This window comes from Bombina bombina, chromosome 7 (assembly GCF_027579735.1).
Source record: "Bombina bombina isolate aBomBom1 chromosome 7, aBomBom1.pri, whole genome shotgun sequence".
In the NCBI taxonomy this organism is placed as follows: Eukaryota; Metazoa; Chordata; class Amphibia; order Anura; family Bombinatoridae; genus Bombina; species Bombina bombina.
Window position 1 is genome coordinate 382,653,545 of NC_069505.1, and position 17,211 is coordinate 382,670,755.

The 17,211-nt window shown below is 37.1% G+C and overlaps 1 protein-coding gene across 1 annotated transcript in view; it reads right to left on the reverse strand.

Annotated features, from left to right (window-relative positions):
* The window catches only part of DOCK3 (dedicator of cytokinesis 3), a 924,676-nt gene that overhangs the window by 161,406 nt on the left and 746,059 nt on the right, over positions 1 to 17,211 (reverse strand). The window contains exons 36-39 of the mRNA XM_053721106.1: positions 11,567 to 11,660; positions 8,273 to 8,421; positions 4,044 to 4,130; positions 2,346 to 2,450 (exon numbers count right to left, since the gene is read on the reverse strand). Of these exons, the coding sequence (XP_053577081.1) occupies positions 2,346 to 2,450; positions 4,044 to 4,130; positions 8,273 to 8,421; positions 11,567 to 11,660 (435 nt within the window). The remainder of the gene's footprint in view (positions 1 to 2,345; positions 2,451 to 4,043; positions 4,131 to 8,272; positions 8,422 to 11,566; positions 11,661 to 17,211) is intronic.

Genomic DNA, 17,211 nt, shown 5'->3' on the forward strand with positions numbered 1-17,211 from the left:
GAGGAATCATATTGGGCATCATTTTTACTAAATTTTTTTATGACATAAAATACATATAGTTAAATGAGAAGGAACCTTGGTTTCCCCACAGTCAGAACACAATCTATCTGGTAGTTCAGACATGTTAAACAGGCATAAACTTGATAACAAAGCACAAAAAACGTTTTAAAATAAAACCGTTACTGTCACTTTAAATTTTAAACTAAACACACTTTATTACTGCAATTGCGAAAAAGTATGAAGGAATTGTTCAAAATTCACCAAAATTTCACCACAGTGTCTTAAAGCCTTAAAAGTATTGCACACCAAATTTGGAAGCTTTAACCCTTAAAATAACGGAACCGGAGCCGTTTTTATATTTAACCCCTTTACAGTCCCTGGAATCTGCTTTGCTGAGACCCAACCAAGCCCAAAGGGGAATACGATACCAAATGATGCCTTCAGAAAGACTTTTCTATGTATCAGAGCTCCACACACATGCAGCTGCATGCCATGCTGTCCTCAAAAACAAGTGCGCCATACCGGCGCGAAAATGAGGCTCTGACTATGATTAGGGAAAGCCCCTAAAGAATAAGGTGTCAAAAACAGTGCCTGCCGATATAATCATATCAAAATACCCAGAATAAATGATTCCTCAAGGCTAAATATGTGTTAATAATGAATCGATTTAGCCCAGAAAAAGTCTACAGTCTTAATAAGCCCTTGTGAAGCCCTTATTTACTATCTTAATAAACATGGCTTACCGGATCCCATAGGGAAAATGACAGCTTCCAGCATTACATCGTCTTGTTAGAATGTGTCATACCTCAAGCAGTAAGAGACTGCACACTGTTCCCCCAACTGAAGTTAATTGCTCTCAACAGTCCTGTGTGGAACAGCCATGGATTTTAGTTACGGTGCTAAAATCATTTTCCTCATACAAACAGAAATCTTCATCTCTTTTCTGTTTCTGAGTAAATAGTACATACCAGCACTATTTTAAAATAACAAACTCTTGATTGAATAATAAAAACTACAGTTAAACACTAAAAAACTCTAAGCCATCTCCGTGGAGATGTTGCCTGTACAACGGCAAAGAGAATGACTGGGGTAGGCGGAGCCTAGGAGGGATCATGTGACCAGCTTTGCTGGGCTCTTTGCCATTTCCTGTTGGGGAGGAGAATATCCCACAAGTAAGGATGACGCCGTGGACCGGACACACCTATGTTGGAGAAAAAAACTTTTCTAGTTTACATCCTTTTTTCCAATTTACCTTTTCTCTTGGTATCCTTTCCATGAGAGCATACTGAAGTAGACTCAGGAGCGTGTTCTTGTCCTCATTACTAAACGTACATATTCTTACAAATATTTTTGCCATGTAGTGCTCGAGACAGAGCCCACCTAAGTATGCTAAGAAGCTAAGTTTCAGCAAAGTAGACAGAGAGCAAGGAATACATTTAAAAACACTGTTTCTGAATGATGAAAAGTTAGGTTTGACTTCCATGTTCCTTAAAATTAAAAATAATTATGATATGGAGCTCAGAAATAATTAAAACATCCAAACATGTCATCAGAAGACATATATATGCAGAGCCAATTACAGACAACACAACAGCCCCTATTTAAGAAGGACAGTCCCTAATTCTGAGTTCTGTCCCACTGTCTGAGACAGCCATATGTCCCTATTTTCAGAATTTGTCTTAGCCCTGCCCATAGACCACATAGACATGTCAACAAATCACCAAAACACACCATGATCCTGCCTACTATCCACTGTGAGACCCCCACTCCTGACATGGCCCCTCCCACAAAACAGCAATGACTCCCCTCAACCTCCTGAGTCCCTTATATCTAGCCACAAATGTTGGGAAGTAAGAAACAATGAGGCATATAGAAAAGGAAGAAAAATTATGTGATCTTATTTATAGAAGTAAATGACAAGCCCCATTTTAGTGCAGATAGAAAATGATCAAGGTGTGTGGAGTGGGATCTCATTGCTGGAGCTTTTCAGTGCAAAATATAAGACAGTGTTTTGTGAAGTCATGAGAAACTATTAGAAAACATGTTTTCTTATGGATTGGAATGGCCTTGAATGTGAAGGTTCTGTAAACATAATTTTTGAAGATCTCTTTTAACAAACTTTAGTCCATTTTGAAAAAAAAAGTGTGAAGGTCTAAATGTTATTCCTGAAATTGGAGTGTGCTAAGATCAGTTGATATAAAATAAGGTGGCTTAATCTTCAACAATGTGTAGGTACCCTCACTATGAGTTGTGGGGACACGCAATGGTGCCATCTTCAATAGGATATGGGTCACAATTAAAAGTGAGATTATTGTTTTTGTTCAGGGACAGGGAGATGCACTCACCCGCAAGAAGAATGGGAATTTCTTTCCATAAAATCCAACTCTGAAAAACTCTGGTTCCAACCTCTGCTGATCCATAATGTGATCATAATAAGATGCTTCCATTTTCTAAGGGTGGAGAAAAAATACAAGAGAAGAAGGAGGACTGTCAAAACTGTAAATTTGAAAGTTTAGAATGTCAAAATTAGCTAAGGTGTGAATTTATTAACAAATGACAAATAATGTGAGACATTCTGTTACTATATTGAACTACAGATTTATACATGCTTCCTTCCTACAATATATTTTAGTTTTTAGGGCAACTGTTAGAGGTAGGATTGGGGTTAGGGATAGGGGTTAAAATAAGGGTTGTACTACAGCTAAAAACACAAATATGGTTAAGGCTAGAGATACGGCTATGGTTAGAGGCACAGTAAGGATTATGGTAATGTTAGAAACAAGGTTAGGATTAGAGACAGGTTTAGGATTAGGGTTAGATGTAGGATTAGGATTGGGGTCAGGTTTAGGGTAGGGTTAGACATAGGGGTTTATGAAGGGTTAGAGGTACAGTAAGAATTAGGGTTAGACTTAGGTTTGGAGTCAAGGTTAGGATTAGTGTTAAGGTTTAGATGTAGGGTTAGGTTTTGAGGTATGGCTAGAAATAGAGAATTATAGTTACAGGTAGGGATACAGCTAGGGTTATGGTTAGAGGCAGAGTTACGGTTAGAATTATAGCTACAGGTATGGTTACAACTAGGGTTATGGTTAGAGGTAGGGTTAGGATCAGAATTATAGTTACAGGTAGGGTTACAGCTAAGGTTATGATTAGGTAGGGTTAGGGCTAGGGATAAAGTTAGAACTAGGGTTATGGTTAGAGGCAGAGTTAGGATTATGGTTAGAATTATGGTTACAGTTATTGTTACAGGTAGGGTTATGGTTAGAGGTAAGGTTACTATTAGGGTTGGGGATAGAATTAGAGCTAGGGTTATGCTTAGAAATAGGGTTAGGGTTAAAATTATAGTTACAGCTAGGGTTAAGGTTAGAATAATAGATACAGGTATTGTTACAATTAGGGTTATGGTTAGAAGTAAGGTTAGGATTGGGATCAGAATTAACGTTACAGGTAAGGTTAGGGCTAGGGTTATGCTTAGAGGAAGGGTTATGATTTGGGGTTAAGGTTATAATTATAATTACATTAGGGTTACAGCTAGGGTTATGGTTAAAGGTAGGGTTATGATTAGGGCTAGGATTATAGTCACAGGTAGGGTTACAGCTAGGGTTAAGGTTAGAGGAAGGGTTAGGATTGGGGTTAAGGATATAATTATAATTACAGGTAGGGTTACAGTTAGGGTTATGGTTAAAGGTAGGGTTACAGTTAGGGTTATGGTTAAAGGTAGGGTTAGGATTAGGGTTTGAATTATAGCTACAGGTAGGGTTACAGATAGGGTTAAGGCTAGAGTTAGGGTTAGGATTAGAATTATAGTTACATGAAGATTTACAGCTAAAATTATGCTTAGAGGTAGGATTAGGGTTAGAATTATAGTTATAGGTAGGGTTACAGCTAGGGTTTTGGTTATAGGTAGTGTTTGGGTTAAGGATAGAAGTATTGTTAAAGGTAGACTTACAGATACAGTTATAGTTAAAGGTAGTGCTTATGTTTGGGATAGAATTAGGGTTTAGGGTACAGTTAGGTTTGGGGACATGAGAGTTTTGTGCACTTACCAGAATCCAGCTCAGGCTCTGATAGTCGTAGAGCTTCTCATACTGAGCGGCAAGCTCTCTGCACAGGGGAATTGCAAACTCCCAGCACTAACGGAGGAGGAAAGAGAGATTTTAGGAAAGTTTGAGAGTGACACCCCCCTAACTTTAAATTAAAATTACAATACAACTATATTTAAATAAATAAAAACTTACCTGTGAAATAAAAATAAACCTAACATTAAACTATAAATTAACCTAACATAACTATTCTAATAAAATAAAAAATACTACCAATTGAAAGCCTAAATTACAAATTTAAAAAAAACCTTACACTAAGAAAAAAAAAGAAAAAAATCTAAAATTACAAAACAGTCAATAAGATGAAAGCTACTGAAATCCTATTGGCTGTTTTGAGCAGCCAATAGAATTTCAAAAGCTCTCATCCTATTGACTGATTTGAATTTGAAGAACCAAATCAGCCAATATGAATGCAAGGTCGCCATTTTGAAACGACTACCTTGCATTCAACTTCAGTGTACGGCGGTGACCTTATGAAGAGGTTGCTCCACGCAGGATGTCTTCCAGGATAGCTCCACCCCACGCCGCCGGGATGAAGATAATAGATGTCCCCGAGATGGATGATGGTGTCGCCGCCTGGATGAAGACTTCTCGCCGCATGGATGAAGATGGATGTCCAGGCTTAAGGAACCGTGAGTAGATTTTATGGGGTTAGTGTTTTGGGTGGGGTTTTTTTTAGATTAGGGATGGGCACTTGTAAAAGAGCTGAATGCCCTTTTAAGGGCAGTGTAAAAGAGCTGAATGCCCTTTTAAGGGCAATGCTCATACAAATGCCCCTTTAGGGGCAATGGGTAGTTTAGGATTTTTTAGAGTTAGGTTTTTTTTTTATTTTGGGGGGTTGATTGGGTGATGGGTTTTACTGTTGAGGGGACTTTGTATTTTTTTACAGGTGAAAGAGCTGTTTAACTTAGGGCAATGCCCTACAAAAGGCCCTTTTAAGGGCTATTGGTAGTTTATTGTAGGTTAAGGGGTGTTTTTATTTTGGGGGGGCTTTTTTATTTTTATAGGGCTATTAGATTAGGTGTAATTGTTTTTATTTTTGATAATTTCGTCTATTATTTTCTGTAATCTTAGTGTTAATTATTTTTTGTAATTTTAGATTTTTTAAATTTTTTGCAGTGTTAGGTTTTTTTTAAATTTGTAATTTAGATTTTTTTAATTGGCAGTTTTTTTATTCTATTAGAATTGTTACGTTAGGTTAATTTATAGTTTAAATGTAGGATTTTTTTTATTTTAGAGGTAAGTTTTTATTTATTTTAAGATAGTAATATTGTAATTTTAATTTAAAGTTAGGGGTGTGTTAGGTTTAGGGGTTATTAGTTTAATTTAGTGTTTTGCAATGTGTGGGGGGCTGTTAGTTTAGGGGTTAATAGGTTTATTTAGTGGCGGCTATGTCGGAGGCCGGAGGTTTAGGGGTTAATAGGTTTATTTAGTAGTGGTGATATGGGAGGCCGGAAGTTTAGGGGTTAATTATTGTATTTAGTGGCGGCAATGTCGGGGAGCCGCAGTTTAGAGGTTAATCATTTTATTTAGTGGCGGCGATGTCGGGGAGCGGCAGATTAGGGGTTAATAGCTTTTATTAGTGTTGGCGATGTCGGGAGTAGTGGATTAGGGGTTTATGTTAGGTTTTTTTGTTACGTCACTTTTCTTCCCCCATAGTCATCAGTGGGGTTGCGTTTTCTTAACGCACCATTTCGCACAGCACAAGGAGGCTTTTCAGTAACTCATAATGGCAGCACTATGGAGAGTGAAATAACGCAACTTTTTTGCCATTAGTTTCACACCCTGTTTAGCGCAAAACTCATAATCTAAGCGATTTTGAGGTCTGCACTATAATTTCTCTCCAAGCAGAAGGAACTTTGATCATAAGGTCCATAGTGAGAGAGAGAGAGGAGGAGTTAAAAAATATATTATAAAAAACTATTTCTTGTGCTGTTGCTGGTTTGGAGCAATAGCACTAGCTACTACTTTAAAGAGACATAGAACCCCAAAAATATATTTCATGATTGAGAAAGAGCATACAATTTTAAGCAACTTTTCAATTTACATCTATTATCTAATTAGTTTCCTTTTTTAAAAAGTAAACCTAGGTAGACTCAGGAGCTGGCTGCTAATTGATGGCTGCTCATATATAACTATCATCATTAGCTTACTAATGTGTCCAGCTAGCTCTCAGTAGTCTATTGCTGCTCCTTCAATAAAGGAAACTAAGATAATGAAGCAAAATTGAAAGTAGAAGTAAATTGGAAAGTTGTTTAAAAGGATATGCTCTGTCTGAATCATGAATGTAAAAAAGGGATATTAAGGTGCTTATCTAATCAGCAATGACACACCTCCTAGGTTCACTAAGATTAAAATAGCCTACTAGTAATTTACCTCTGTAAACAATGTCTTTTCCTACTGCTGCATAAAGTTTAATGTGTAAGTATTCTGCAGGTGTTCTGACACTGCTACACACTACACAGTAATTGCTTAGATCAGTGCACAAGGCTCTCATTAAAGGGACAGTATACACCAAAAATGTTATTGTTTAAAAAGATAGACACTTAATTTATTTACCATTCCCCAGCTTTGCATAACTAACACATTTATATTAATATACTTTTTTTTATCTCTGTGATTACCTTGCATCTAAGCTTCTACAGACTGCCCTTTATCTCAGTTCTTTTGACAGACTTCTTGCATTTTAGCCAATCAGTGCTGATTCATAAAAAATTCCACAGTGGTGAGCACAATGTTATCTATGTGACACATATGAACTAACGCCCCTCTAGCTGTGAAAATTGTCAAATGCATTCAGATAAGAGATGGCCTTCAAGGGCTTAGAAATTGGCATATGAGCCTACCTAGGTTTAGCTTTCAACTAAGAATACCAAAAGAACAAAGCAAATTTGATGATAAAAGTAAATGGGAAAGTTGTTTAAAATTACATTCACTATCTGAATCATGAAAATTTAATTTGTACTTTACTCTCCCTTTAACCACAACAAAGAAGGCCAGGTAAATATAGTCCACAGGTTTTAAGAAGAGTAGCCATGGTTTGTTCTGGATTCAATAAAGCCTACAAAGATTGCTTAAAATGTCAGTTTTAAATGGTTTTATGCTCGATGCACATCTTTTGCAATTCAGTACAGACATCTTTAGCATATATACAATGGCTGTAATGTCCCTTTAAGTCCTAAATTGTATTTTTCTTTTAAAAACTTCTGAAGTGAAATGCAAATATTGAGGTTGATTCCAGTCTTTCATAACCATATTGTGTTTATCGCCTATGTTACATAGTAGATGAGCTTGAAAAAAGACATAAGTCCATCAAATTCAACCTATACAAATCTTAATATACTTACAAAAAAAGCTCCAGTTGAGTTTAAATTAATCCCATTAAAAAAGGTGACCCATTTAACATAAGCAATCATATCCCTGAATTCTGTTTCTAGCCAGAAATGTATCCAAACCAGTTTTAAATGTATCTAAGGTATTGGCATTTACTACCTCCTTAGTTAATGAGTTCCACAATTTTATTGCTCTTACAGTGAAAAAACATTTACATTGCTGAAGATTAAATCTCCTTTCCTTCAGCCTTAAATTGTGACCTCTCGTCACAAACAATTTTCTTGGAATAAACAGAGCTTCCACCATCTCTGTATATGGGCCTTGAAATGGCACATAATAAACATTTTCTGACATAAGAGAGATCAATAGGCAAATTATAACATAATGTCCGTATTGAAAATAGAACATATTGGATCTGGGCAGGTATCAGAAATTTCACCTGTAGAATGCATGGACAACATTGACATTGGAGAGTATAATCCATCCGACCTCATGTTATCTACTAAATATCAACCACAAAATGGACTCAACAAGTTGAACAGTCAAACGCACTTGATAAATGCTCATTACACACAGATCAATCCTTAAAATATATGGGACAATAATCTGCATACACTCAGACCGGAAAAACAAAATGGCGCCGCACATGTCAACAGCGACTGCCATTTTTAATAGAGATAGATTCCCGACAAATAATACTGAATATATCATCATCTTCAGCAGCTAGCATTTTACGTGTAGTTCCTCTGGATAATTGGTGGATTGGTCCAATCTAGAACATAAACTATGATAACGGTATTTCTGTTATTAGATATTGAAAGCAGTGGTACGCTGCTTACCTTGCCCTTGTTGAAGTAGTGGATGATTTTTCGACTCAAACCTTCCTTCCGGTGCCACTCACTCTGTGCAGGATAATGAAGAAATTCTCGAAGCGGTTTTTCCTCCCACTGCAGCAATTCCCAGTACAACAGAAGAGTGAAGGCTGCCTCTGGGGAGGCATTAAAATGGAGACAGAATTAGAAAAATGCACACAGGGTGAGGGAATCTTAATTTGCACAAAAATAATCCATTGACTGTCAGGAATACTTCTATCATACTAAAGTATGGTGAAATGTAACTGACCCTGCAACGTTTTATACAGCAATTTCTTCAAACAGATTAAAAAAATGTATTTACATTTGTTCCTAACTAGCTACAGCAAAGGAGACAAAAACAATTCAACCAAGTTTTTTAAGGGGTTTAACCCTGAACTACTCCTGATTTACAAAACATTCTAAACTGTGCTAAAAAAATGACAATGTTAGATGATTTTAAAACATTTAGGGCTAGATTACAAGTGGTGCGCTAATGATAGAGCGCGCGATACCCAGTTTTGCTTGAGAGTGCTACCATTAGCACGCCACTTTGATATTATAAGTCCATGGTAAAGCGCGCTAACTAGAGAAGGGTTAGAGCGAGCAAATTTTATCGAGCACAACCTATACTTTCATTGGATATCCCGATCATGCTAATTTATGCTGGTATTAGAAGTTAAAAGTTATAGGTTGCGTAAGTTATGCATAAGAAAATAGCCATTTTAAGGTACAATGCACTGAAAGCAGTGTATTTGTATTAGGGCGATATTAAAGTTTAACCATACGGTCGTATGTTTCTATGGGAGACAGCTCGCAGGGACAGCCCATTTTCTTTGATAATTGCCTGAAGACTGTCCCTAAGAGGAATTTAAAATTTTCATAACTACCTTCGGGTTTAGCACAGTTGGTCTAACATGGTGTCAGGGTAGGGCGTGAGCGATAAGTGTTTTTTACTCTCAACTTGTAGAGGCCTATCTATCAAAGCGTCAAGTATGTTGCATTCACGGGCGTCAATACGCTCGCCAAACATCGCACCAGCGGACCTGAATACGATCTCCATATTTATGAAAAAATTGTCAAAAACACGCGCATCCAGTACGGTGCGAGGAGTATCGGACTGTTGTTAACTAACAGTCATCGATCTCGCATTTATTCCGGTTTTTCACAGCTTTATTTATACCATTTCATTAAAGTCCACGAACAAGCACATTTCTCTTTAGCCCATTATTGTATATAGTTGAAATTAATTCTTTTTCGGAGCAGGAATTAATTGCCAATATAGCAAGTAGCGACATATTTGGTGCAAAGTGGACAGTCAATTATTAGAATTTTTTTGAATTTTGGGCATACATATTTTAGTATGTATGTGTGTGTATATATATATATATATATATATATATATATATATATATATATATATATATATATATATATATATATTATATTCCATTTATATGTATGTATCTACATATGTATCTATTTAAATGTAAAAATAAAAGATGTATTTATGTATATATCTATGTAAAGATATATATGTTGATATATTTATTTTATTTTTTTAGATTTCATTCTTTTGCTATCCTTTGTTCCAAATTTCTTTTGAAGAGTGAATTAAAGAATAATGTAGAGTATGACCATTGAAAAACATGACAGAAAGGGAATGCTATTAAATAACTTTGTGTTTGTAACATTTGTATAAGCGTATATATACATTAAACATGGGGCAAATAGATTTTAAAAATCAAAATATCTAGATTTTTAAATTTAAAAATGTATCTCTATGTAGTGCACCAAATATGTAGCAATAATATTATTAGATTTTTGAAGTGTATACATATTTAATAGTTTGTAATTGACTTTTATTAGGTGATATTCTTCATTCTCTCTCTTTTATTCAGAACAGAGTTAGTGCACTGGTAAAAATTTTAGTTGTTGTACCACTTTTAATCAAGCCCTTATTTGGTGTAAAGATTTGTTTGCAGTGCAGTTTTTATTTGATGATATTTGCAGTGCATATATAAAAACTGACATTAAAGGGACAGGAAAGTCAAAAATTAAAGGGACATTGAACCCAAATTTTTTATTTTGTAATTCAGAAAGAGCATGCAATTTTAAGCAACTTTCTAATTTACTCCTATTATCATTTTTTCTTCGTTCTCTTGCTATCATTGTTTGAAAAAGAAGGCATCTAAGCTTTTTTTTGGTTTCAGTACTCTGGACAGCCCATTTTTATTGGTGGATGAATTTATCCACCAATCAACAAGGACAACCCAGGTTGTTCACCAAAAATGGGCCGGCATCTAAACTTACATTCTTGCATTTCAAATAAAGATACCAAGAGAATGAAGAAAATTTGATAATAGGAGTAAATTAGAAAGTTGCTTAAAATGTCACGCTCTATCTAAATCACGAAAGAATTTTTTTTAATAAAGTGTCCCTTTAAACATGATTCAGATACAGCACAGATTTTAAATACCTTTCCGATTTATTTTATTATCACATTTGCTTTGTCCTTAAAGTATCCTTTGTTGAAGAGTATACCTAGGTAACCTAAGCTGCCACAATGCATTATTTGGTGCTAGCTGGTGATTGGTGGCTACACAGATATGCCTCTTGTCATAGGCTCACCAGATGTGTTCAGCTAGCTCCCAGTAGTGCAATGCTGCTCCTTAACCTACTCTTCAAAAAAGGATACCAATCAAGAAATTTAAGTTTACCGTCCCTTCTATTCAATGTAGGTGCATGTTACACCGTACACAGTAAGTGCTCAGAAGCATCTTGGGGTGGTATGCCGAAATGATGGACATGATTTAGACAAGTTAGTGAACTTGGGGGGCAGATAAAAGCGCTGTGACCCCTTGTCTTTTGTTGGATAATTCTGGACTATAGGTCTGCAGGGGTGTGGCCTCAAAATGCATTGTGATTGGTAGTTTAGCTAAACTTACAAAGCAAATGCTTCTTTTGGATTATTATTTAGTGCAAATAGTCTTGTTTTCATTGTATTTTTATGTGCTGTTTTAAGGGTCAATGTATATATTATGGAATGCTCGAGTTATTGTAATTAATGCTATATTATAAGATAGATATTTTGTAAACAATATATGTAAAGAAATACTATGGGCTAGATTATAATTGGCGTGGTTTTTCTTTTCCACGATCGCGAACACTCCGCTAGAGTTAATATTTTTGCAAAACCGCTAGAGTTAAGATTTTTGCAAAACGCACCTCACTTGTAATCTTGCCCTATGAGTGCTATGTTTTGTTGTCAATGCTACATACCTGTGTAGCTCTCTGCCTGTAGGTGCATATCACACAACTTATGAATATATCGTATATACATTTCTTCCTTATTTATTTCTGATTTGTAGAAGTTCTGAAAACAGAAAAAATAATCAAATAAAGCTTGTTTTTCACTCACATATATCCAGATCAAATGCTTGTATACAACAAGAATATCAATAAAATGAATACAGTATAGAGATACAACTAAACTTAATATATCAACCCTGGAAGCACCAATATTACTTAAGATACTTTTCATATACTAATCATTTTAAGTTTTCATTTATTAATAACAATTTTAATCCAAAACAAAGATTTGTTAAAAACAGAGAAATAAAAAAGTTTAAATTATATAGCAGATTGAATATAAGTTGCAAAAACCATACATAAAACTGTGTACTATAATAATTCACAGGTGCAAGTGTATGCAGAGTCTAGAAAATCCACATTATTTGTATCTTCCTAATACAATCCACTTAAAGGGACACTGAACCCAATTTTTTTCTATTGTGATTCAGATAGAGCATGCAGTTTTAAGCAACTTTCTAATTTACTCCTATTATCAAATTATTTTCATTCTCTTGGTATCTATATTTGAAATGCAAGAATGTAAGTATAGATGCCGTCCCATTTTTGGTGAACACACTGTGTTGTTCTTGCTGATTGGTGGGTAAATTCACCTACCAATAAACAAGTGCTTTCCATGATTCTTAACCAAAAAATAGCTTAGATGCCTTCTTTTTCAAATAAAGAAAGCAAGAGAATGAAGAAAAATTGATAATAGGAGTAAATTAGAAAGTTGTTTAAAATTACTGCTCTATCTGAATCACAAAAGAAAAAATTTGGGTTCAGTGTCCCTTTAAAGGGACATTCTAGACAAAACAGTTGTAAACAGTTGTAATAAAAAATATTCAACCAACATTGCAAATCAGGTTTATTGTCAAAATGTACAGACTTTCAGCTGTTTGCAATGAACAAATTAAACAAAAGCAATTTAAATAGCTTAAAACAACGAATGCTTCAAGTAGTTTCGCCAAATTTAACAAAAAATGCAACTTTTAATTAATTCTGCAGTCTCAAAATCATTCAACCCCCTGAATAGAATCTCCCACAACAGCACAAATATGCAAAACAGATGTTGTCTCAAGCACACCTGATGCTTCATTATTTGCACCAGGCTTGCTTGAGCTAGAACACATGAAATACATGAACTGGCTAGGGGTTTGTTTAGTGTCACATTTGACTGCATGTTAAGAGAAGAGTTCATTGCCCTTCACAAACAAGGAATAGGGTAAAAAAACATAGCGAAGGCACTGAATGTTCCTAGAGACACCGTTGGAAGCATAGTTTGCAAGTTAAAAGTTAAAGGAACAGTGGTTACACTATCTGGAGGGGCGCGTACTAAACGCAGAAGGTTTCCATGCCAGAACTCCAAGACGTACACCACTACTGACCCTAAAGCACAAGAAATGATAGTTTCAATATGCTCAAATCATATAAATAAGCCACAGAAGTTTTGGGTTTCGTTTTTATGAAGCGATAAAACAAAACTGGAACTTTTTGGACCGATGGATCAGCGGTATATCTTGAGGAAGAAGAATGAAGCATACGCTGAAAAAAACACTCTGCCTACAGTAAAGCATGGTGGTGGCTTGTTGATGCTCTGGGGCTGCTTTGCCTGCAGTGTGTGGAAGGCAAGATGGATTCATTGAAGTATCAGGAAATACTAGGAGAAAACGTCATGCCATCTGTGAGGAAGCTGTAGCTTGTGCGTCAGTGGACCTTCCAAAAGGACAATGTTCTCAAGCATACCTCAAATTCCAACAAGGCTTGGTTGCAGAAGAAATCCTGGAAGGTTCTACAGTGGCCATCACAGTCACCTGACTTGAACCCCACAGACCATCTCTGGTGGGATTTGAAGAAGGCAATTGCAGCACGCAAACCCAAGCATATTACTGAACTGGAGGCCATTGCTCATGAGCTGTCAGAAGGTGGTGTCTGGCTTTGCATCTCATTTGCCGCAGGTCAAAACAGCAAAAGGGTGCTCTAAAGATGATTGCCATGAAGGGGTTGAATAATTTTGAGACTGGAGAATTTATTAAAAGTTGCATTTTTAGTTGAATTTGGGGAAACCACTTGAAGCATTCATTGTGTTCAGCTACTTCAATTGCTTTTGTTTGATTTGTTCATTGCAAACAGCTGAAAGCCTGTACATTTTGACAATAAACTTGATGTGCAATGGGGGTTGAATAATTTTGATTTCAACTGTATATGCATTTCAGTTTTAAATAGAATCATTTTATGTAATATATATGTATTAGCAGAAATGCTTCTAATAAAAGCTATAGCTGTTTCAAAAGTGTATTTAAGTATGCACCGTGCACCAGCATTTTAAACACAGCACTTGCTCAGAGAGCCTAAGGTGCTCTTACCATCTGGTAATGACTCAATTTGTTAATTGCTGACATGATACAAGCCTCACTGACACTCTGAGCAGCTACAGTATTTATAAGTTCTGGTGCAATGAGAATATTTAGGTATGTTTCACGTGCAGAGAAAAATGGTAACACTTAAACAGTGATAACTTTTACTAGAAGCATTTTTTGCCAATGCATGTATATTGCAAATATGTTTCTATTCAAAGATGTACCGGTAATTCATCTATGAACATTTAAATTTTACTGGAATATCCCTTTAAGATATACCCAATTAATGGATATTCTAAACAGCCTTCTGTAAAGAAAGATACAGAAACATAACGTACAAAGCCCATCCCTGATTTTAGTGCCAGTTAATACAAAACTGCTTATTCAGAAACATATCATTCAGAACAACTCAGGAACGTGGCCTGTGTCAACGCATTTCAGACCTAACTAGGTCTTTCTCAAACATTGGCCACACCCCTGAGGTGTTCTGAAAACCGTTTGAAAATTGGTGGATTGGGTACAACATAAGAGGATTTTATTCAAATATTTTAAAACTAGAAGTACAAGAGAAGTAATTCTTATTTTCAAATCCATTAAATTGAAGTTTAGGACATTATTTATCTTTACATAAAGAAGTGTTGGGCTGTTTATTTCCTAAAAGTCATTTAAAAAACATAATTTATGCTTACCTGATAAATTTATTTCTCTTGTAGTGTATCCAGTCCACGGATCATCCATTACTTATGGGATATTAACTCCTCCCCAACAGGAAGTGCAAGAGGATTCACCCAGCAGAGCTGCTATATAGCTCCTCCCCTAACTGCCATTACCAGTCATTCGACCGAAAACATGCAGAGAAAGGAAAACCATAGGGTGCTGTGGTGACTGTAGTTTAATGGAAAAATTACCTGCCTTAAAGTGACAGGGCGGGCCGTGGACTGGATACACTACAAGAGAAATAAATTTATCAGGTAAGCATAAATTATGTTTTCTCTTGTTAAGTGTATCCAGTCCACGGATCATCCATTACTTATGGGATACCAATACCAAAGCTAAAGTACACGGATGACGGGAGGGACAGGCAGGCTCTTTATACGGAAGGAACCACTGCCTGAAGAACCTTTCTCCCAAAAACAGCCTCCGAAGAAGCAAAAGTGTCAAATTTGTAAAATTTGGAAAAAGTATGAAGAGAAGACCAAGTTGCAGCCTTGCAAATCTGTTCAACAGAAGCCTCATTCTTAAAGGCCCAAGTGGAAGCCACAGCTCTAGTAGAATGTGCTGTAATTCTTTCAGGAGGCTGCTGTCCAGCAGTCTCATAGGCTAACCGTATTATGCTACGAAGCCAAAAGGAGAGAGAGGTAGCCGAAGCTTTTTGACCTCTCCTCTGACCAGAATAAACGACAAACAGGGAAGACGTTTGTCGAAAATCCTTAGTTGCCTGTAGATAAAATTTCAGGGCACGGACTACATCTAGATTGTGTAGCAGACGTTCCTTTTTCGAAGAAGGATTAGGACACAAAGATGGAACCACAATCTCTTGATTGATATTCCTGTTAGTGACCACCTTAGGTAGGAACCCAGGTTTAGTACGCAGAACTACCTTGTCTGAATGAAAAATCAGATAAGGAGAATCACAATGTAAGGCAGATAACTCAGAGACTCTTCGAGCCGAGGAAATCGCCATTAAAAACAGAACTTTACAAGATAACAACTTGATATCAATGGAATGAAGGGGTTCAAACGGAACCCCCTGTAAAACATTAAGAACTAAGTTCAAACTCCATGGTGGAGTAACAGTTTTAAACACAGGCTTGATCCTAGCTAAAGCCTGACAAAAAGCTTGAACGTCCGGAACTTCTGACAGACGTTTGTGTAAAAGAATGGACAGAGCTGAAATCTGTCCCTTTAAGGAACTAGCGGATAAACCCTTTTCTAAACCTTCTTGTAGAAAAGACAATATCCTCGGAATCCTAACCTTACTCCATGAGTAACTCTTGGATTCGCACCAATATAAGTATTTGCGCCATATCTTATGGTAAATCTTTCTGGTAACAGGCTTCCTAGCCTGTATTAAGGTATCAATAACTGACTCAGAAAAACCACGTTTTGATAAAATCAAGCGTTCAATTTCCAAGCAGTCAGCTTCAGAGAAATTAGATTTTGATGTTTGAAGGGACCCTGGATCAGAAGGTCCTGTTTCAGAGGTAGCGACCAAGGTGGACAGGATGACATGTCCACTAGATCTGCATACCAAGTCCTGCGTGGCCATGCAGGCGCTATTAGAATCACTGATGCTCTCTCCTGTTTGATTCTGGCAATCAATCGAGGAAGCATCGGGAAGGGTGGAAACACATAAGCCATCCCGAAGGTCCAAGGTGCTGTCAAAGCATCTATCAGAACCGCTCCCGGATCCCTGGATCTGGACCCGTAACGAGGAAGTTCTGTCGAGACGCCATGAGATCTATCTCTGGTTTGCCCCAACGTCGAAGTATTTGGGCAAAGACCTCCGGATGAAGTTCCCACTCCCCCGGATGAAAAGTCTGATGACTTAAGAAATCCGCCTCCCAGTTCTCCACTCCCGGGATGTGGATTGCTGACAGGTGGCAAGAGTGAGACTCTGCCCAGCGAATTATCTTTGATACTTCCATCATTGCTAGGGAGCTTCTTGTCCCTCCCTGATGGTTGATGTAAGCTACAGTCGTGATGTTGTCCGACTGAAACCTGATGAACCCCCGAGTTGTTAACTGGGGCCAAGCCAGAAGGGCATTGAGAACTGCTCTCAATTCCAGAATGTTTATTGGTAGGAGACTCTCCTCCTGATTCCATTGTCCCTGAGCCTTCAGAGAATTCCAGACAGCGCCCCAACCTAGTAGGCTGACGTCTGTTGTTACAATTGTCCAGTCCGGCCTGCTGAATGGCATCCCCCTGGACAGATGTGGCCGAGAAAGCCACCATAGAAGAGAATTTCTGGTCTCTTGATCCAGATTCAGAGTAGGGGACAAGTCTGAGTAATCCCCATTCCACTGACTTAGCATGCACAATTGCAGCGGTCTGAGATGTAGGCGTGCAAAGGGTACTATGTCCATTGCTGCTACCATTAAGCCGATCACCTCCATGCATTGAGCTACTGACGGGTGTTGAATGGAATGAAGGACACGGCATGCATTTTGAAGCTTTGTTAACCTGTCTTCTGTCAGGTAAATCTTCATTTCTACA